Source organism: Paramormyrops kingsleyae, chromosome 14 (assembly GCF_048594095.1).
Source record: "Paramormyrops kingsleyae isolate MSU_618 chromosome 14, PKINGS_0.4, whole genome shotgun sequence".
NCBI lineage: Eukaryota > Metazoa > Chordata > Actinopteri > Osteoglossiformes > Mormyridae > Paramormyrops > Paramormyrops kingsleyae.
Window position 1 is genome coordinate 4,171,294 of NC_132810.1, and position 22,392 is coordinate 4,193,685.

At 38.7% G+C, this 22,392-nt stretch overlaps 2 protein-coding genes and 1 long non-coding RNA gene across 9 annotated transcripts in view; 2 read left to right on the top strand and 1 right to left on the bottom strand.

The window, feature by feature from the left end:
• Positions 1 to 756: 756 nt before the first annotated feature.
• srsf5a (serine and arginine rich splicing factor 5a) lies at positions 757 to 9,665 on the top strand. 5 transcript variants are annotated; one of them, XM_023836015.2, is made up of 8 exons: positions 757 to 910; positions 3,930 to 4,058; positions 4,882 to 4,952; positions 5,185 to 5,304; positions 6,572 to 6,641; positions 8,079 to 8,152; positions 8,302 to 8,409; positions 8,587 to 9,665. In XM_023836015.2, exons 2-8 carry the CDS (start codon positions 3,933 to 3,935, stop codon positions 8,840 to 8,842), a joined length of 825 nt encoding a protein of 274 aa, XP_023691783.1. In that variant the 5' UTR covers positions 757 to 910; positions 3,930 to 3,932; the 3' UTR covers positions 8,843 to 9,665. The 5 variants fall into 5 exon arrangements, 4 of the variants coding, with proteins under 4 accessions (XP_023691783.1, XP_023691784.1, XP_072555185.1 ...); XM_023836016.2 differs by having other exon boundaries at positions 8,590 to 9,665; XR_011982545.1 differs by lacking the exon at positions 8,587 to 9,665 and having other exon boundaries at positions 6,572 to 7,461; positions 8,302 to 8,366.
• A 1,401-nt stretch (positions 9,666 to 11,066) lies between these two features.
• The window catches only part of pacs2 (phosphofurin acidic cluster sorting protein 2), a 35,769-nt gene continuing 24,443 nt past the window's right edge, over positions 11,067 to 22,392 (top strand). For all 3 annotated transcript variants that reach the window (XM_023836031.2, XM_023836030.2, XM_023836029.2), the window contains exon 1: positions 11,067 to 11,405. In XM_023836031.2, the coding sequence (XP_023691799.2) occupies positions 11,287 to 11,405 (119 nt within the window). In that variant the 5' untranslated portion in view covers positions 11,067 to 11,286. The remainder of the gene's footprint in view (positions 11,406 to 22,392) is intronic.
• Positions 20,821 to 22,228, bottom strand: LOC111856236 (uncharacterized). The gene is made up of 2 exons (XR_002841075.2): positions 21,895 to 22,228; positions 20,821 to 21,310 (listed from the first exon to the last, which is right to left on the bottom strand). It is a non-coding gene; the product is annotated as an uncharacterized lncRNA (long non-coding RNA).

Below are 22,392 nucleotides of genomic sequence, written 5' to 3' on the forward strand. Positions count from 1 at the left end.
TGGGCTACAGCCAAGGGCATAACTTTGTGTTAAGCACTGGGGACTTAATTGCAATTGTTCTGTAATTGCAAATTCCTTAAAAAATGCCATGAATACGCGTACAAAAGTTCAAATTCCTTAGTTAATAGAAGTAAAAGTTTTATGGAAAATTGTCCATAAACACTGCATATAAGAGCTTTGTTCTCACCTATGCATTGGAATATGTGATCATGAAAATTAAAGAATTTCTGTGTGCTTGTATAAATGATGAAAGAAGTATCATTGATTAGTGATGAATTGCTCTCCTCAGACAAAACCTGGGCAATGATATAGTGGTTAAGCATTGTGACATGTGAATCATAGCGTATGCAAACCTGATTTCTACGCAAAAATGTATCCAGTTGTAGTACACCCTTTATTTTCAGAATATTCACCTTAGTCATAGTCCTGGTAAATAATACTATACATACACCTACTCATGAATCAATCAACACAAATATCCTATACAATTGACATAGAGAATACACAGGCCCACGTGTGTGTATGTGTGTATATATATATATATATATATATATATATATATATATATATATATATATATATATAGAGCATTTTGGGAAATTTAAAAACTTCTTAAAAATGTATTTAAGTACATTTTTCCCCTGAGAACTATTTCCAGAAATGGGGAAATATGGATGATAGTCGTGCGTTTCTTCATCAGTCTACGCTTTAAAAATTCCTCAGTTCCGCCGTTAATTCTCCCGTCTCACACTATTGGTTACGTCATTTGTCATTCATTCTATATCCGCCAGAACGCTGGCAGCATAAAGCGGCTACATTTCCGCGGTCTTGCGAGTAGCTGATCGCCATTTGTACACATCGTCTAAAGACGCCATTTTGCAGCGAACGAGGGGCGATTTAAAAGGAAGAGGTGGGTGAAAATAAACAGCGTTTCTATTTATCGTTATTCGGTGTAATGTGGTTTACAAGTTTAGGAGGTCTTACACTGCACCTTACGTCTTTCACTAACCATCTGAAAATTGGGTCAAGGAAATTGTACACTTCGTAGTAAACAAACTGCTTGTTAAATGCCTCGTTGTCTTAGCCAGAGTTTCGATCGATAGTAGGTATTTTGATTTAAAATAAAACCATAGTGTCATCGTATTACTTTTGTCTGGACTAGTGTAGAATTTAATTATATAAAATTGTCCTATAAAGAATACATCTTCGGTGTGCATTTTCGCATGAGGCCTACGTAGACTGTTAGCAAAACTAGTTGTCGCTAAATTTATAGCGCTTCAATGTCATACTACTACTTGTCCCTGTGAATTTTCTTATGTTTTCAGAATGGATCAACAAAGTAAAACGGACCAACAGGTACAGGACAGTTCCTAGTTAAATCATCGTTATTGATGGTTCTTTAGTTGCACGACGGTTTTTTAGTTGCATAAATGTCGGCGTCGAGTAAGTCTCTCGGCACAATGCCGTGTAGTAACATATTTTTATCAACATTGCACAACAGAGTATATTTGTTATAGCTATTTTATTAAGGCTTATGGTTCAGCGCTGATGTGAGGAGAGTGTTTCGGCTTTGTAGGGGGTGGTTCGTAAGGTTTAGCGGTTTGGATGACTGGGCCGCAATGTCCTCCGCTGGTGATATGTAACGTGTTTTATTAACTGGCCAAAACGAAAGTTGACTTCCACGGAAGCTGAATTTAACATTTCGGAGTGAAGCTGGTTAATTAATGCTACAGATATGCCCTTTGTATTCAAATATGACGATTTCGGAAGCTCTCTTGCTTTATATATGTAATAGCTGCCAAACTCTATCCTTTGTTTCGAAACGGACCACCACATGGTTAAAGTAACAACTCGATTTAGTCTCTAGCAAACCATTCAAGTAATGAATGATAGCAGAAGACGATAATGTGTTTTTTTTTTTTTGTTTTGTTCATATGCTCATCCCTTGACAATGATATTTTATGTGGTCTTATTTATAAATATGAGTACTGTTATATAGGAAGTGTTTCGTTTCCGCATATTCCATCGTACTATTATGTGGGATTAACACGCATAGGTGACAGCAAAGCGTGGGGGTTAGCGCTCAGACAGTTATTTGGCGCTCCGGAGCATTTTTCGGAGTTAAGGGCCTTGCTCAGGATTGCTCTGCCAGCCACTTTTTATGTTTAATGCATATTCTTAAAATTTAAGTGTATGTTTTTTTTTTTTTCCTTAGCATTTTTCTTGTAATTCAGTTTCCAGTGTGCACCTAGTTAAATGTGATGGTGATGAATTTGACTCCGCAAAAGATTTCAAGTTTTCTTCTCTTTTATTGCTTGGCATGACTGAATAAGGGGAAATATTTCATTATAGGTAACCAACTACAGCCTCGACAGATATGCGGTTTATCAGTGCTACATTTAGGTCTGTATGACATTGTGAGCGTTTAGATTTTGACAGTCACTTGAGTTTAGGTCATATGGTTGCAGAAAAAATAACTAATTAGGAAGTGAGAAGCTCTTAAGACTATGACAGTTTATATTTTTTGAAACAAGTTAAAATGTTCCACCATTAATATGCCTTACTATTAAAAATGCATTTTTATAGTAAGGCAGTGATGCGTGTTCTCTGAAAATAATGCTCAGTGTACTCAAGCATCAACATTAATTTCAAACAAAAATTATCAAACACACATTTTGCTTTTAACTAGTTAGCTACTGGTCTGTTTGTTCTAGGTACATGTGAAATTAATTGAGAGAGACCGATTGCAATTTTCTTGGCCAATTCATTTTATTAATTTTTTTTGTAAGTGTGACCCGCCGATTCCCATGTTCTTTCTAACGAACTATAATTGACAGCATATACAAACCAAAATCAACTTTTCTTCAATACAAATTTTATTTTCATAATAAAACAAATTGTTAAACTTTACCATTTCTTCCAAACTGTACTAAATTACAGAATCTTCTGTTAAACAAGTCTCAAAGTGCTCTGTGATTGGAAAGAGGTAAAAATAACAATGAACAATGACAAATCTGACTTTTTCTGATATATTTTTCGTTACCAGACGAGCAGATTTAAGAAAGAAATGTCAGTTACTTGTATCATTTTCCAGTATGTTTTTAAATTCATCAGATAACACAACATTGACCTTTTTCTCTTGTTTTACCAGTCTTAAAATAAAAACAAGCTCATCGGTTACAAACCTCTAAATAAAACTGAAGTGTACTATTCTCTTCCAAATAGGTGTGGGGTAATGTTATTATGATCAGGCTTTTTCATACCTTCATACTGTATGGACATTATAGCGCGGCCGGTTAGTTTCACTAAAACATTTTAAAATTGAAAAGCTAGTAAGGTTAATGATTATTCCTTTTCAAGATTATCTAGTGTGTGGTTAATGAGTTTAACGTTTACCTCCAATGTTTCTCCACTTTCTCATGGTTTATTTTGGCTTTACGTGTATTACAAATTGCAAGCTTTGTGTTGTGTTCACTCACAGTAAAGAACTTCCACGCTAACGACAAGTTAGCGCATGGCTGTGAGCGAGCACGCGACTGAGAGGCTGCCTGCGCCGTTGTCTGTATGACGTGTGGTGCAAATGTAAAACGGACCGGTTTGGTATTGGAAATGCATGAGACTGACCGGATTTGTGGTCCAGGCTGAGCACGCTGAAAATCAGCTGATTCCAGTCACTGTTGTTTCGGTGGATCTCTAGAATCAATTCATTACAAAGTAGGACACTTTATTTGGGCATTATACATTTATTATAAATGATTATCATGTGGAGGATTTTATTTTCCGGTCAATATATTTTAACTAAATATATTTTGGTGCTTTTCATGTTGATCTTTCCTGTTCGGCTCAGTTTAATTCTTGATTAGAATTGACAAACCAGGTAACAATTTTTCTACTGTTTTTTTTTTGTCTTTGCATAATCCCCCCCCCAGACAATGAGTGGATGTCGTGTCTTCATCGGTCGCCTGAGCCCTCATGCACGAGAAAGGGATGTGGAAAAGTTTTTCAAGGGGTATGGACGGATAAGGGAGATCAACCTCAAGAATGGATTTGGCTTCGTGGTAAGGCCTTCAAGCAGTATTTTTGCATGGTGCTTGGTAAATCTACCCAGTCTCCTGAAAATTAATTGGTTGGTAACATCATCTATTTTGATCAATAATAATGGCAAAAATATAATAGGCCTAATGCAGTTGGATAGCTTATAGTTCATATGAACACTTCTAAATGCTTCCAGCTTTTGAAAATGTTTGAAAATCCCTTTTAAGTCCTATCTATCATTTGTACTAGACAGCTGTTAGGAGTAGGAATCACATGATGCTAGATTAGTTTTTGCCAGAAGCATCACTGGGACAATGAACAGAAGTCTTCTGTCTCCACTTTTAATGTGTAAGATATTCAGAAATATCCTGGCAGCTAGCATTGTAGCTGTTAGGCACTTTATTGCTGTCACTTTCTCATAATTCTCATTTGTGGTTCTAGATTCTCTCCCTGATTTGTGATATTGTGATTGGCTGTTGCCCTGCTGGAAACGTGTATTTTCGTGTACAGCTTCTAGCAAATTTATTTCATATTGGAAAAGCCTACTGTGCTGAAACAAGTAAAATACCACAATTTTCTCTGTGTCTTTGTATGACTTATATGCTTTTGCAATGACAACTTTGAATTTTTACTTTTTGTAGGTAGGATCAGGGAAGTTATAATTCGCATCTTTATCAATGTGCAGCTCCACAGGGATATTGTGTGGGAGGGGGTGGCATGACATCTATATTTTGTGGAGTATTGTACTGTAAGGCTGAATTTTTTTTGTTTTTGTTTCATTGCTAAGTTTATTATAAAGATCTGAGCCTTTTGCGAGATGCTGATTATATTCTTGCCTTGTATTAGGAGTTTGATGATCACCGAGATGCTGATGATGCTGTATATGAACTGAATGGGAAAGAGCTTTGCAGTGAAAGGTAACATTATCGATGTAGCGGTGTGCTTTATGAGTAACGTTTCACGTTTCATGAGTATGAAATGAGTACCTCTTTGACACGAGTACTAAATTGTTAGAAAAAGTTTGAATATTTTCTGTGATGTTCCTTCCAAAGCAGTATACTTTTTAAAATATTGTTTCTTTCGTAAGACTGTTTACAAATGTAACTTGCATGTTAGCTTAAATCCACTTCTGTGGTTGTGTACCTGCAGAGTGACGATTGAACATGCACGGTCCCGTAGAGGAAGGGGTGCTGGCGGAGTTGGAGCTGGGTTTGGGCGGTTCTCTCCACGATTTGGTAGTTACCGCCAACCTCGCAGCAGTGGTTCCAGGTATGACGACTGTTGCGCTTCATTAATGAATAACCTAAATAACGTAGTTGTTGGATTTAATAGGTTTTGTGAGATTAAAAATATGCAAAAAAATTAATTTATATAACCATATTAAAAAATAAGCTCCAAATTTCACTAAATGTACATACAGGTTCTGATCACTAAATGAAAACCTGGTGTGGTAATCCAAATTTGATTAGACAGATGCATTTCCTGGTGAAATGCACATTTGGGAATATATCTGGTTATTTGTTATAACGATGTCGGTTCATTTTAGTCTCATGATCAATAACTCAGTTGATTACTACACTTGCGATTTGAATGAAATGCTTCCTTAGCGCACATCTGATGCCAGTTACTCTCCCAATTCTAGAAAAGTTTGGCACTTTTTCCCCTGTGTTGAAGTTTAATGCTAATCAAGAAATGATGCAGTAGTTCTACAGAGAATGGCAGCAGTGCCACTATGGTCGCCCACAGCAGAAATGAGTGGAAAAGTTTAGCCTGTCCTGGTTAGCTGTTTAGTTACTTATTTGTGGTCTTATCTTGTTTCCACATTACTTTGCTTTACGTATCTCAGCCAGGAAAAATCACCTAATGGAAAGCTGTAGCTTCTTCTAGCAAGGGATTGGCAAGAATAATCTCAGAACTTTAACATAGCGGGTTGTTTTTGTACTCTAGTGAAGTTCACTTATGAAAATGACGAGTCCTATGTTGCAGCTTTGTGTAACAGAACAGGACATTTTTAATTTGTTTAAGTACTGAGTGCTTGTAGTTGACTCAATAAATTTAAATCCAAATCCTGTATGATCATGAAAATTGCTTTGAGGTAAATGTACATGCTCAGAAAATAGATGTCCAACAAACAAAATATATGGTTCAGTGTAATTTTAATGCAGCTGGGACCCCCAATATTTAATTTGGATTCATTCGTCCCCCCAAATAAATAGTATAAATTGTATTTAAGTTGTCCTCTCAATATCAAACTCTCATGCCAGTGCTCCTATGCCATGGGGAGACTAACTTGCTTGGGCAGTTTGGGTGTTTTTCCAGCAACATATCGGAGTTCGGTATCACCGAGCCAAAAGACATTCTTTGTCTTAACTACTCTCTTGTGCTGGTGTAATTAATTGAGAAATGAAAATGTTCTCAAACTACCAATTTATAACTGACTAAGCACCTTGGCCACGATTAGCCTAATATGTACCTTGAACCTCTTGTGAATTTAAGTTGCATTTGACCTTCAGTTAACTCTGAACTCCTTCCTTAGATATGGCCCACCTGTACGCACAGAACACAGACTCCTTGTCGAGAATCTCTCATCTCGGATCAGCTGGCAGGTGAGGGAAAATTTCCATTTGTTTAACAACAAATCTGTTTTGAACAGAATCTATTTAATGACATACCATAGTTTTTATATAAAGCAGCTTTCGTTAATGACATGAATGTCAGTTATATGGTAAGGGTTTTTTTATTTTTGACACATGGAATCAGTAAACCTATGAAGTCCGATGGATTACATTAATAGAATGATCAGTTGGCAGAGCAATTTTTATCTTGTATTTAATCTTTACATCTTTGATTATGCACAAAGGTTAATCTAACCAAGTACATCTTAAACCTTCTGTTTTTTTAACAGCTGCTCTTGTCTGATTTCTCTTGTTATGGAGTTGTATGCACGGCCCCCCTTCCCATGCTGGGACCCATGTATCGACTGGGCAGGGGAGGTGTCTGATGTGCATAGCGTCTTCTCCTGGTTGTGCCCTGAATAGTGTCCATGTGGTGCCTCTCCCTACACACAGTTGCCGGTGGTCTATATCTTGGCTGGGCCCCATAGCGGGTGAAAGAGGTCTAGCGCAGGATAGCCTTAGGAGGAATGTAGCCACAGTCTGGAGGGTCTGTGGTCTGGCATCCCCGCCTGCAGTTCCCCCCCGTCCAACCACGTCCACGCGCTCTCCTGTTTGGGTCTTTTTCTGTTGCTGGCGATGGGGATGTTGACAGCTGGGTGCGTCCCTCCTACTTGCTGTCTGGTTCCGTACTTGTGGAGGTTGGATTCCGAGACAAGGCTACGGTCATTTCTCAAGGGCTTAACACTGCATTGGTTCCGATTTGCTATTTGGACAAGTGGCTGTTTGCTAATGTCTTCCTGGGTATGGAACGGTAAGTAGCCCATAACTCACATGATTGAGTTTTGTTATACCGATGGGGGGAGGGTATAAAACTAGAATGGGGAATGGATTGCTTGTTAAATGGATAATACTATAGTTGGCAAAAAAAAATGCAAATTCTCAGCTGGTAATAATTGACATTTGTCAAGTGCAAGACAAATGCTTGCATGAAGCTCTGATAAATTAGGCTCTGAAGGTTAGATGAAATTTTATTTAACTAAATTCATTTGAAAAATAGCATATTTCTTCATTCCTTTTGCATCCCCTGTCCTTATCAACCTATTTTTGGATTTATTTTAACTTGTATTTAATCTCAAATTTTGAAGTTGGACTAAATAGGTAAATTCTGAGGTATCGTCTTTCTCATAGTATCAGTTTCCTTGCTCCACCTGCTTGTTAACTAAGCAGATTGGGGATGTTTTGAGTAAATGGCTCATTTTGGTTACTTTCCTGGACTTCAGAAGTAGGGGCTGTTGCATATGTATTTGTGCTGCCTCATCTCATTTTTTTTAAGGTGGATTTTTCTAATTTTAAATGAACTTCTTGGTTGTAGAAGGTGTTAAGATTTGTTTGTATTATTCCATCTTAATAATTTAATTTATGGCGCAGGACCTGAAAGATTTGATGAGGAAAGTTGGAGAGGTTACTTTTGTGGATGCTCACAGAACCAACAAAAATGAAGGGTAAGTGTGAAAACTAGATGTTTTGTGGAGGGAACATGACTGTGCATCAGCTTTAATATTGCTTAATACAAGTAGAACTGCTTAACTTCCATGATCTGCTCAAGACTGGTGTCAGTACCTTTGCCCCGTGTGCTTTTCTGTCTAACCAGGGTGGTTGAGTTTGCGTCTCACAGCGACATGAAGAATGCTATTGATAAACTAGATGGAACAGAGCTGAATGGACGCAAACTGAAGCTCTCTGAGGATCGCAAGAGAAAGTATGTATTTTTAAATTTCCTTCATGCATCATGATGTAACCTTGCTAGTTATCGACAACCAGTTTATTTTTTTGTAGATGTCTGGCCAAAATAGATTATAGGAGGAATTTCGTTTTAATCTTTTTTTTTTTCCCTCTCTCCCCCTTCCCTCCTTTTCTTCCTCTTCTCTTATCAAAGTAGGAGTCGCTCTCGGTCCCGCAGCTATTCTCGCTCCAGAAGCCGCTCCCTGTCTCGATCACGGTCCAAGTCGTTGAGCCAGAGCCGGAGCCATAATCATTCCCGATCGCGTTCCCGCTCTTTGACCCGCACTCCAGAGAAGAATTCTAACCGTGCAGCGCCACGCTCCCTGTCCCGCTCTAGGTCTCGCTCTTGCTCTCCCCCCCCACAGAGGAAGAAGTCTCAGTCCCGCTCACCCTCTCAGACCCAACAGTAAAGCTAGAGAATGAGGAAGACCATTCTATGTCCACTGCAGCAGTCCTCAGCGATGCTGCTGCTGTCTGTTGACGAGTGACTGTGACCTGATGCGCCCATGTTTCTTTTCTTTCTCGAATAGCAGTGGTGTTCTGTCTGCTAGCATGTGACTACACCATTGAAGTCTGCAATTTTCTTTTAAATTTATCTGTAACCCAAGTAAGCAACATTCTCCCTTAGATTGATGGTAATACTTTGAAATAAGACTTTTTCTATTTTCTCAGCATCTTGAGGGGCCGTTATGGTCAACTATATGAATTATTTACCTTCATGCAATGTACCCAAATGACTCATCTTTCCCCCTCATAATTACCTTATTTGTGTGGTTTGAAAAATTTTTGCTATTAATATTGTTGTATATGCAGGTGAGAAATAAATGTAAGTGTACCCACTGTAGGCTTGGCTATTTTAATAGTATATTTATTTTAGTCCATGATAGTACTCGATTCTCCTTGCAAAATTGGCTGTTTTAAGTTTCTGCTATTGGCCGAACTGGAAAATTTAAGGTTTGAAGGTAATTATGCATCCTATTCATTTTAAGACTTTGTATGTAATGGCCCTTTATTCCCACGATGAGACCTCCACCATAAAGTAATTGTAATTGGTAATTCGGTTGGTAAGTGCTTGCCTGTAGTACCAGGTGAACTATGCCATATGGACACGCTCTAATTTCTAAATTGTTTGGGTTTAATTTCAGTTGGTTAATCAAACATTGTGAAAGTTGTGTGGGGGGAGCGACATTTTCAAGGTACTGTGCACCAAATAAAGAACGATCTGCTTTGTCACCCTTTTCTGATACCTTTGTTTGCTTAGCTGACATTTTGCAGTTATTTTTAAAATATATATATATATTACTGCCGCTGGACTTACCAGGTGCCGATTTACAGTATGGAAACTTGTTTTACAAATTTGGATCTTTTGTTCGGTGTTTTATAAACGCAGTCATTTTTATTTAACCGTGTATTTAGTTGTATCTCCGCTATCAATTTCATCCTTTAATACTGCAACGGTAGTGCGTGTAAGGCTTTGGGTTTCCAGTAGATGGTGCTATACACAAAGCGTCTGCAAATTACAGTGATTATTGTGCGTGGCAACCCCTGGAACCATCCCGCACCAAAAAATATACACGTAATAAATATGGATTATTTTCCAAGCAGAACCATAGAAGAGACGGAGAAGGGCGGCCACTCCTATAAATACAAATGGTCCCTAATGACCATCCCTATCAAAATTCATGCAGGCGCCGTTGGACATACAGCCGTAATTCTTTTCTTGGGCAACTAGTCAGCAAGACTATTCAAAATTGAAACCGAAAAAACTAATTGTAGTATTCCGAGATTAAAAACTGATTAAAGGGTACTGGCAGCAGCTGCCTTTTATATCGACCAACTGAAACGGATGTCATTGACAAATATAATATACTTAAATCAGGGCGTTTTACTTAAACCGATTTCTATGGGAAGGGTGACCACAGACGCAGGCTCCAAACGTGGGTTTACTAAAGTAAGCGTGAAACGTTTTGCTCAGTTGGGACCTTATTGATTCAGTTAATGGTGTTTTGTACTTCAAAAGGATTGATTGGTATCTAAATCGCTCCAAGTGCATCTGCCTGTGCTAGATATATGTGCTGGACTGGCTTTCTGTGCAGGGTGTATCCTGCCTCGCGCCATGTGATTCCTAGGATAAGCTCTAGCGTCACCGCGGCCCTACACAGGACGATATGTACTGTTGGTCCTTGAAAACAGAAAAGAGTGTCCTTTTGTTTAATATAATAGTTGAAACATTGCGAACAGAATGATTTAGGTCATCTCTGTATTACCTAGCTATATTTTGTATAATTATAATCTAACAACAAATAAAATGTTTGACATCAAGTAGCAACACTTCCCTAACATAACATAACATACGACAAACACGTATAAACGTCGCAATCCCTAGTATAGAGTATAGTTTATTTGATCTTTACCATAAATAGTCTTTTTAAAATACCGCAGTGGATATCGTCGATATATGCGTAAGTGTTACATACTGTAATTAATATGCAATAAGATTTTGTATACATATTTTAATGCAAGCAAGCATATTTAAGTGTTAACCGCAGACAAATAAAATGAAAGAAGAAAATGTTATGGGATTTGCAGCGTTTCTGCTCAGTAGTTGCAGTGACGTTACTTCCTGCCGCTGCTGGTGAGTGTGCGGTATTGCAGGCACCTAAAGAGTCCGACATGGAAACGGCCAGGGAGATGTGAACGTGTTGTCATGCTATATGCATTAAACTGTAGCCTACCAACAAATCGTAATAACAGCTATCGTGCGTTCTCATTAAAGACACATTTAAGTGACTGTATATTTTCCTCATATTTTTTCACATAACACGCTGTTGGTAAAGCTTTGCTATCCTGCACCATGGCGGAGAGAAGTGGCCGGCTTAGCTTTCCCGGGAGCGGGGCGCTCAACAGACCTGTACCGATGAACCTGTTCGCCACTTGGGAAATAGATGGCTCGTCACCAAATTGTATTCCAAGGTAATGCTCGTTTCTTTACTCGTAATGAGCAGGTTTCCTGCTTGTAGCATGTGTGTGTTTACAGTGTGGCATCATTTTCTGAAGTGTGCCAGCACTTGTCTTTCCCTATGAGGACAGATGAGCACTTTGCCAGCCTGGAATCCCGGAATTTCGACAGCAATGTGAACGTTACCGCATGGGGACTGTGGCAAAACGCGTGTTTACATAGGTACTTCGCAGATACAATGTGGCTTGTTATGGGTTTAATAATACATGTTAATCTATAAAACTATTTACTCACTTCTGTCTGACGGCAGTTATCTAAATTGTGTACCTGCCTATAACCGATATTTGTTTCCTTATGTTTCTAGTTTTTTTTTTGAAAACTAGTGTCTATAAAACACGCGGAGTGTTTTTGAATTTCGCCACGAAAGAATATTCTGTACGTTATATTTATATAGATCTTAATTCGTGTCTTTTCAAAAGTTAACAACAAGAACCTGATTATTATGGCAGCACGTTAGAGTATTTTACGTCATAGTTAAATAAAAATGCATGTTGTGTTTAATCCGCCCAGGTAAGTCACACATGGGTCAGACTATGGGTCGATTCTCCCACCAACCTGTCAGTTACTTCTTGCCCTAATGACTCAGCAGTACAGTTTAAGTATGGTGATCTTTAAAAATGTACTGTTGCTTTCATGGATTTGTACATCATAAATTTAAAATACACTGTTTATATTTCGGAGGTTACAATGAAACACTTTAAAGAGTAGAGCATATATCGTAAAACATTTCATTTGAAACCATTCAAACTTTACTCTTTTAGACGCATTTTGCTAGTTCTTAGGCATGCACACAATTAAGGCAATTAATTAATTATGTATTTAATACTATGCTCGGTGTAGAGAGCGGGTTGTTGAGCGCGAATGGACACTTTTTAAACAATGACCGTATAATAAACAAAACGTTGTTTGATGCAGATAATTTATTACCTGTTTTAAATCTAACATAATTTGTCATTAATGTATATTCATTTCGCTGAATGTTTATAGACACATCAGTAACTTCTGAACATTCTAAATAGACTCATAAGAACTTATGTGTAACTTGTATAAATGCTTAACCCTGCGCAATACTTCACGAGAAACCCGTTGGTTTAAAATTCATGGAGACATACAGGTACTGCAGTGTTTTATCAATTAGTTGTATTTGCCAAAATAGTAACTGTGTATAATTGTGCTTATAAATATAATCGTTGTGCAAAACAAATTTTGTTGTAATTTTGTGTGTTTCTGAAGTAGAATATACCACTGCATCATAAATGTAATTATCAGCATCACTGGCTACTATTCTACTATAATACAGTCTCACTTGAAGTACTGCAATGATTGACAAAGTAAGACCAGCTACTGTAATCTCATGGAAGGAATTGCATTGCCCCCTAAGGACCTGTTATTGGTCCATTAAAACAGGTGCTTTCAATAACAAGTTTCTTTTATGGTACTTGGATCTTTTGGTCTTGTTGTGTGGACTTTTTTGTTCGGGATTTTAAACACTTTATTATTATTATTTCTACTTTAGCACTTAAGTACAGTACTGTAAACCATCTTTTTAATGAAAATCAGTAGTTGATCATAAATTAATGTCACTATTTAAAACGGTTCATTTTTTTGTGTTCTCCATATTCTCACTCTCTTTGGTTATAATAGACATAAAGCAGAAGCCAGCAGCTTTGCCATTCATTTTTGTTTTCTTTGACATATAATATTAATAGATAAGACAAATTTGGAGTAAGGAAATTGGGGTGTCATATTTTTGGCAGTTAAAGTTTATTGCAGATGATGCACTGACTGTTATATTATAAATTAGCTTCATGTGAATTTCCTTCTTGTTGTCTTTGGTTAATATAGCTTTAATAAAAACATTTTTTTTTAAATCCATTTTGCCTTTTTCTGAGAAAAAATATGTTGCTTCCTTGTTAAAAGGTCGTCCTTTGGTGTATTGATACTTTGGGCTCAGTTAGATGGTTACCTATTAAATTATAGGCAAAATGTTTTGAAGCAACTTGATGAAATTATTCTTTCAGGTTATGCAGAGAACTGTGCCATAAAATGTCACAAAAGAATAATGACACCAACATCTAAAAAAACACTCAAACAAATGTTAAACTGCATCGTTCCTGTGTTGTGCTTCCAGACTGCAGATTAGTATTTTGTCATGTAATGAGAAAACCTAGCCACATTTTCAGAACTGTGGAGGGAAACATAGTGCCCAGATGCACCCGGATCATTCCGGAGAACTCGGTACAAGGAGGATGGGCGCCCCAGCAACGATTTTTAAAAACCCTCTTTAGAATTTGTGCTTTAGCCTCTGGGAAACTGCAGCAGTCTTTACGGCTGCACTGGTAACTTAGAAATCTGTCCTCTGGAAGCATAGGTGTGTTGCATTAATCTTCAAAAGCTCTGGCAGGATCTTCCAGCTCAATGGCGCCCATTCATGTGTTGTCAGATACAACAGATTTGTTTTATGAGTAATGCAGTAGGAACTGTTCAGTGTTCACACCAGTTTTTTTTTTTTTTGCATTGGCTCTAAATACTCTACTGTTACATCCCTGCACGAAGGAAGGGTCTTTTGTTGATGGGATAAAACAGATTTTTTTTTTACTCAGACAATATATAAAAATTTGGTTAATGCTCCTAAATCTATTGGCTATTCTGTACTTGACACGTGATTATTGCTATCTCCTACAGGTGACTATTACTTTGTACGTTCTAAAAATTCACCAGAGGTTCATGTACCCCACATTAACAGACAATGGTCCATTATTTCTATGGGAGTAAATAAGTTTGGGACAGGTGGTTGTGGTCTTAGAAAGAGAAGCATGTGAATTCATCAAAACAGAGTTTTAGCAGTGAATAGGGCGGGAAACTCTTAATTCCTGTAATATTTCCCACACTGATTTTCATCAGTTTTTTTTCTTGTGAAATCTATCTGTTGATCAATGTTGATGCTGCAGGGGAATATACATCCTAGGCAGTGGCATGCATAGACTAAAAGGGGGGGGGGGGGGGTTTCCCCTCGATAAAGTTTGTAGGCTGGGGGGGGGCTCTATATTTTATATGATCATTGGCACTTTCAATCACTCAGACAAAATCAGACACCCCCAATATCGACCCCAATCTGATCTTTTAATAAATATTTAAATATACTTACACATACAGTAGGTGTTGGTGCATTATTGGTCTGAGTAAGTCTCACAGTTTCGCAGTATTCTTCCTTACGATGTTTCTACAAGTGTCTAATAAGATTTGTTATAATTAACGACATTATGTTGCTACCTCCTCTTGAAAGGATGACATTGCAGACATTGCAGGTAGCTGTTGGGCCACTTTGGAGTTTCCAATTTAAAGATTTTCCACACGGCTGAGATCTCAATAGTAGCTTCAAGCCATATGCCTCAGGCTTACTGCAGCGTGTGACTGCACAACTGATGAAAATGAGGCGGACACGGAAAATTAAATAGAACGGGCTGTGGTAGCTGTAACTGATCAAATAAAAAATGCCGGGATTGGCCCCAGTTCCGATCTTCAATATCAGCTTGGGGCATCGGCAGTTTACCCCACGGTTAGCCACCATCTCATAACCTTTTGTTTGTTCATATAGATTAGTAGCATAAGCGGATTGCCTGACTAATTAACTTTATTAGGCACTGATCCTGAAGATCTTTCTTCCACCACATATGAGAATGATGAACATGTAGCTCAGTGGGTCCTTCTATTAGTTTCTCATCCTTAGATCCAGCCTTTCACTGTGCCTGACCCTCCTCTGGGTTGGGACAAAGTGGCCAAATTTCAGGTCTATGCTTTTTTACACTATGTATTAGTGCCATCAGCAGGGTTTTAGCAATGCAGATAATTCCACATTTTTTCACAAAACTGCACCCACTGAGGATAAGGCTCAGTTTAGTGTTGTTTTCAAGCACTCCGGCAAACTCTTAGGAACTGCATATGTGGTACATGAGGAAATAAATGATCAGTTCTGATTTATGTAACTGAGCCCTTCTGTGATGTTAATGGGATTCTACCTTTGTACAGTCAGGGACCTGAGTCTGATTTTCTCTTCCTCACTTGTCTCTTCCCCCACTAGCTGCCGTTAGCACATTATTTGCACCGATCAGAGGAATCTGAAATGCGTATGAGACAGAATTTTAAGTTCATCCGTGCTCCTCAACTTAGTAGACAACTGCATTTTGCTATTGCCTTGACTTGAGATGGCGAATATGTGTCTTTTACGTTTCTCATATGAACTAAAGTTAAATCCTTAGTTTACTGAATCCCACAATTGTAATAGTGTTGGTAAATTCTGTCATAATCTTCTTATTATTGAGGCTTGCCCAATGGACTTTTCAGAGATGTGAAGGTACTTACAAACCTTTTCATTCACCTTTGATTGATTACAGGTACTGTATTGTATATAAATAGTCTCAGGCCAGATCTCAGGGTCAGACCATGATGCTTGCTTTGTTGTCTACTGAGCCATATATAATGAAGTCATGACCAGGCTCGATTGCTTACATCTCCAGTGTGAAGGGCTCTGGCATCTTTTAAATAAACTTTTTGTAAAATTTGCAGCCGTAGTTGTCTTGATTCTTCTGCTCTCTGTTGGCTAGTCAAGGCCTCCGAATGCTTTGCCTTTGAAATACGCCTGGTGTTCTGCAATAATGGGAAGGTGCCCAACCGTCCTTTAGAAAGAAGCTGTGTTCCGAAACAGAGCCGCGATTGAGCGGATCCTTGGTCGGCAGCTGGAATCAGTAGGCTGTCATATTTTGGCCTGTTGGAGGAGAGAGTGCAGAGATGTTGCTTTGAATCCCGGAGGAACACACAGCCTTTTGTCCCACACCTCATGGGCTACTTGCTTCTCAAGAATTTTGAGTAGGACGGAGTGCAAATATAAGTTTTACTGTGCTGTCTTTTGTCTTTATCAGTTAGGTTGAATTTCTCAGTCAGATTTTTGTGTAAATCTGTGTGTTGGTGTGCATTTCTGTATATACTGCATCATTTGTACGTCTGAATGACAAGACAACCAACTTCCAGTCAAGAGCTTGCCCTGATGTAATGTTTAAGACATATTTACAACAAATTTAGAAAATTTCAGAAAAGTATAAAACAGTAAAATTATCTAATAAATTACAAATCTCTGAGTCAGTTTCCTTAATTTAGCCTAGTGACTTTGTAAATAGCATTATTTGGATTTTGTAGTGAAGGCATGTAACGGCTAGAGCCATTAAATGTAGCTACAAGCAACTCAGAAAATAAAGGAACGCCTGACAGTACGGTACCTTTGCTTGCTAGAAGTGCTCAATACTAATTCAATACTTGGCGTCGATTCTGTGAGCACTTGGAAATCCACTGGATAGATGTAACCCCATTGTTCGATGAGAAATGACATCATGACTGAGAAAGCCATAACAATGGTTGTTTCTATGGTCATAAAACCGTACTGTCTTTATGTGTTCCTGGTGGATGGAGGCATTGTCAACCTGGAAAATTTCATACCCGTTAGAAGAGTAGTGTTTTACCATAGATTGCACACTGTTTTGAATCACTCTGAATTTATTAACATTTACCGTCCGAGGGGTTAAATGACTCTGAACCATGATGGAAAAATGCAGTTCACAGCATAATGTGCTTCTCTGTAGAAAGTGCTCAAAGCTGTATGTCTCTTTTGGTGTAAACCGCACATGAGATCAGATTAACTACTCTGATCATATGACTGTTTTACTGCTCACTAAACCTGTGTTCAGCAGTTTTTTTCCCTGCCACATACACCCCCCCCTCAAAGTCATTGAGGTCTTTCTTTGCTATAATAGACAGCATACAGAACACCTGCCCCTGTGTGGTATTGTTCATATATGGCCGTAAGCATGAATGCATTTCTGTTGCTTAATAAGGTTCAGAAAAACACCTGTGCTTTCAGTGTATTTTGGTTCCCTCATTAACTAAAGTTGTTTTTATTATTTTATCTTCAATATTTGATTATCCAGCACCGGGACACACATTTTTGGACTGTGACCACCTGGAGGTCCCACAGAAAACCCATACAAACACAAGAAGGTCATGACTTTCCCACATATACAGAATGATGATTATTTCTATACAAAACAAAAACAAGAAAAAATGTGTTAGGTCAAAGAATCTACACATTATTAGTAATGATAGCATTATGTCTGTACACCAGAATTATCCATCCATCCATCCATTTTCCAAACCGCTTATTCTTCTGGGTCGCGGGGGGCTCCGGAACCTATCCCAGAAGCTACGGGCACGAGGTGGAGAACGACCCAGGATGGGGGGCCAGCCGATCGCAGGGCACACTCACACACACCTACACCAGAATTATGCAGTGGTTATTGCATACTCACTAAAGGGAATTGTAAGTATATAATGGGCTTCATATAATTTTATATCCCTGTCCATATCTTCTTGAAAGAAAGTTATTGAATTGTTATAAAGATACAGTTTGTTTGCAATGTGGAGGTGGAAGCAACCCAAGCTTGAGATTTGTAGTTAATAATAATTTCTTTCATTTTATTTTCACTTTCAGTTTCTTACCTGAATGATCACATCCATCTCCATACCCACCCTCTAACATACACATGAACCTGATCCATTGAGGGCCAGTGCGGGTTTTTGGGATGACCTCTCAGTCAGTCAATAATAAAACAGTGGTTCTCAATTCCAGTCCTGGGGACCCACTGTGATTGGCTGATGAAAGGTCATCCCAAAAACCCGCACCGGCCCTCAATGGAACAGGTTCCCCACCCCTGCTTCAGACCTTTTCTGAGCTGACTGGAGAGTGCATTCATGTCACAACAGAGTATATTTGAGGGTAGGTGTGGAGATGGATGTGATCATTCAGCCTTTTCCTACATTTTGCCATTTCTTCTAAATTTCGACAGCATTCCTTATCTTATTCTATTTAATGCTTTGTCTTAGCTTCTAGAAAATGTTATGTAATTCTTATCAGAATTGTGCAGCCAGGTGTATTGCCTGTGGAGTTTAATTTCCTAATACAAGTTATCAGAGAATAAAGTTAATGAAGCAGATATTCCTTATTGTCTTGCATGTCTTAGTAAAATCCAGAAATCAATTTTTTTAACTTGCACAAGACAATATATTATGTTGAATTTATACTCCTGATGATTTGAATGGAGCCAAGACTCTCACCAGAAGTGCTGAGATAATGTGGTGATTTTAAAGCACTAAGCATTTGGAAGTTTTGAATATACGAGTCCGTTTAAGTGGTGTATTCATCACATCTTTTTATGTCTGTCTTTTGCTTTGCTGAGCCTGCATATACAAAGAATACTCTTGAGAAGGTGTGTAAATTGGCACATTTACAATAAGGGATTAAGTGCGACGTCCTGAGACATTTTCTGTGTTTCATTGTGATTGTGTGTGTGTGTGTGTGTCCTTCCCTCTCCGCATTGTGGCAGGTTGCTGCTGCAGTTAGCCAGAACTTGGGATGGAACAAAAACGAAGCTCTGCTTTGGTTTTAATACCTCTAGGTGTATCGTGTAAGTGTAACGTTCATCAAAGTAGAAGTTGTTTAGCTGTGGGCAGACTGTTAGCCTTGACAGCTACCTGAGTCACGGGGATGTGCCAGCTCTTCGTCTTATGTATTAGGGAGTAAGTTTTGTCTGTATTTCTTAGTAATTTTTTGGTTTATCTATTTATTTTTATTTAGATTTCCCTTGTCCTGTACGTTCTGCATAGACTTCAGGCCCACCTTGACTCTGAACTGTACAGTATAAGTAGTTATTCTTAATGGATGGATGTTAAAAGTTTTGTCTTTACATTACGATTAATTTATTAAGAAACGCTTTTATCCAAAACGAAGTACAAGTGTGCCAGACGGTGCATTACATGCTTACAGTTGTTCGTGAGCCAACTAGGCATAAGTGCAGCTAGACTGAGCATCCAGTGAATGACTGTTAGCAGTGTCAGCATGAGCACAAGAGCTGTACACTGCATATAGATAAAGGAGGAACTTAATAAGAGAGTTATTCAAATCTCAAAGTGCAAAAAGAGAATACATGGATATACAAGAGACCAGCTGAAGGATCACAGACCAGGACAATGATTTTAGGGCTAGCTGAGGTGTTCCTAGAACACAATCTTGAGGTGTATCTTGAATGCTGAAAGGGATACTTATGACCAGTGGTGGATAGGTAGCTCAATCCACCACTGAGGAACCACAAATGGGAAATGTTTAGAGCATCTTAACCAGTGGCTGTATCTATCATCTACAGCTAAGAGACCATAGCAAAATTTTCACTTTCACTCATTTCTCAATTTATGGGTATGTGCCTGTGTAAACGATACATTTGTCTCTTGAGGTCTTCCTCCGATTTGTGAGGCACTGACGGATAAGTTGACGGTCATCTTTGGCATTAGAAAGTTGCTTGTGCCTTTTACCTGGCTGGTTTTGGGAGAGGTGGAGGTTTCAGCTCCAGGGAGTACAAATCCAGACCAAGACTTTGTTTCAACCAACCAGTTGAGTATAAAGAGTCACAGTCACAGAGTACTCAGCTGGTTGGTTGAAACAAAATCTTGGTCTGGATTTGTTCTCCCTGGACCTGAAATCTCCACCTCTGGTTTTTGGTTATTGCCAGTGTCTCCTCCTTCACTTTTTTCTTGTGCAGTCTTAGAAATTTTGAGCCCGGAATCAGCCTGCCACACACTGTAGTCTTCTGCCAGCAGACCCGAGATTGAACCAGGAATTAAAAATGCATATTTAAAAAAAAATATATAGAGTGGTCTCTTCATTTTTTCCAGAGCTGTGTATTTTTTAGCCACCCGTGAACTGCAGGACACAAAGGGAACCCTGGATAGGCAGCCAGTTCATCACTGGGCAAACACTCTCAATTACACAGCAAGGGCAGTTTATAGATGCTGGTTCCTTGAACCATATGTTTTCTGGATGTGGGAGGAAACCAGGGTATCCTAAGAATACCCAGACAAACGCACATGGAATGTGCAGAATGTGCAGTCAGAGCTGGAGGCGGCAATCAGCCACAACACTGGAAGGTATGATGCCATCGTGGTGCCCCTAGGATACTGATGTTAAAAATAAGATGTTACAAAGAATTCAAGTACATACATGTCGAAAAACTGTAAAGATCAAGGAAAAAAAACCAATGGTTAAAATATAAGCAACAAGAAAGGATATGATGATGGAGCCTTGTAGGCAAGTGGACAAAAACATGATTAAACTATTTAAAACTCTCATCATGTCCAGTTTGACTCTTCTGTTTGTCAATGCAATCAAGGTATTTTACTGATGTACCATATCAGCCAAAGCCTTTATGGAGAGCCGAAATTGTGATCGAGAGATCTTCATCAGTTGCAGGAATAATTTTCATGACCTGAAGAAATGGTTGAGAGATTTATTATTTGATCCTGAAATGGTAGTAAGCAGTTACAACTTTTGAACCTGCTCAGTTTTTAACTTTGTGTGGAAAAACTCATTTAAAGAGTACGGTGGCCACTGGTTCTCACATTCTAAGTCCATCACGTAAACAGCCTTCTTATAATTCATCAGTAAGTGAAATCAGTTCTGCAAGTGGTGAATCCAAAGACAAATGTTGACTCGATAGGGGAGGGGGCATGAGCACTGGATTAAGAACCACTGCGTTATACATATTTGCAATGTTTGTTAAACACACAAGCCGGCAGGGAACACTTGCTCACTAGAAATTTGTATTGTTTCGTACACATTGATTCCTGGCCATGGAGCGTGTGGACTTTGCATGTGTGTCCCTGGGTATGTGTAGCTTGCATTCAGTCTCTTCCCCCAGTGGTGTCTCATCCTCTTTCTCGGTGCCCCGTGTTTGCTGGGGTGGGCTCCAAGCTCAGGGTAACCCTGCTTGGGATAAGCAGAAGACAGGTGATTAATCCAGATGAATAAACCATTTCAATAACATGGAGAGACTAAGCCAGGGTGCCTCTTTCTGTAATTGCAGAGAACATTTGTTGCATGGATTCCTCTTTGCCTGTCTGTGCAGATACTCACAAAGCCGACTTCTTAAAGCTTTTCCATCAGTTTGCAAATTTGAAAATTAAATTAAATTACAAAACAAAGTGTAAAACTTTATTTTTTATTGTGGTTTTTGATGTTATAATTTATTTATACTCATTTAATTTCTATTCATGACTGCTAGCACAAAGATCTATGTTATTACTCAGAGGTCAAGGTAGGCTTTTCATGATCAGAGCTTAGCAGATTTATTATTAATTTTATTATTATTATTGGTGACCAGCATTTCTCCAGGACATTCTCTCTTATATCCATCCTGCCTCTTGTTTCCTTGTAAATCTTCACCTTCTTTGCCATAATGAGATTTGACACATCACCTTAACACTTTGACTTGTACTTTTCATCTTTCCCCCCCCGGTTCTCCCTGTTTTCTGCCCGTCCACATTTTGCAGCTAATAAGAGCCACTGACCTTTGCTTGTATTTGTCAGCAGGGATGAGGTGTTCCATGGACAATAGAGAAATGCCATGTCCATGAACTGGGCTCCATTCTGGCTGGTTATATTTCAAAATGAACATTCAGCTCTGGAAAAACTTAAGAGACCACATTGACATTTTCAATTTCACTCATGTCTCAATTTATGGGTATGCACCTGTGTAAAATACACATTATTTTTGCAAATTCCAGCCTGGTTCTTCCCTGCTTCTCATTAATGAAGGGCTTCTTTCTTGCTTTATGGGTCTTCAGTCCTGCTTCTAGGAGCCTGTTATGGACTGTCCTAGCAGTGCACTTCACACCCCTTAATGTTTCCCACTCTTTTTGAAGATCATTTGAGGTCATCCTTCTATTTATGTGGGACTGCCGGATAAGTTGACGGTCGTCTCTGGCAGTACAAAATTGCTTCTGCCTTCTACCTGGCTGGTTTTTGATCATTCCCAGTGTCTCCTGCTTCATCTTGTTTTTGTGTAC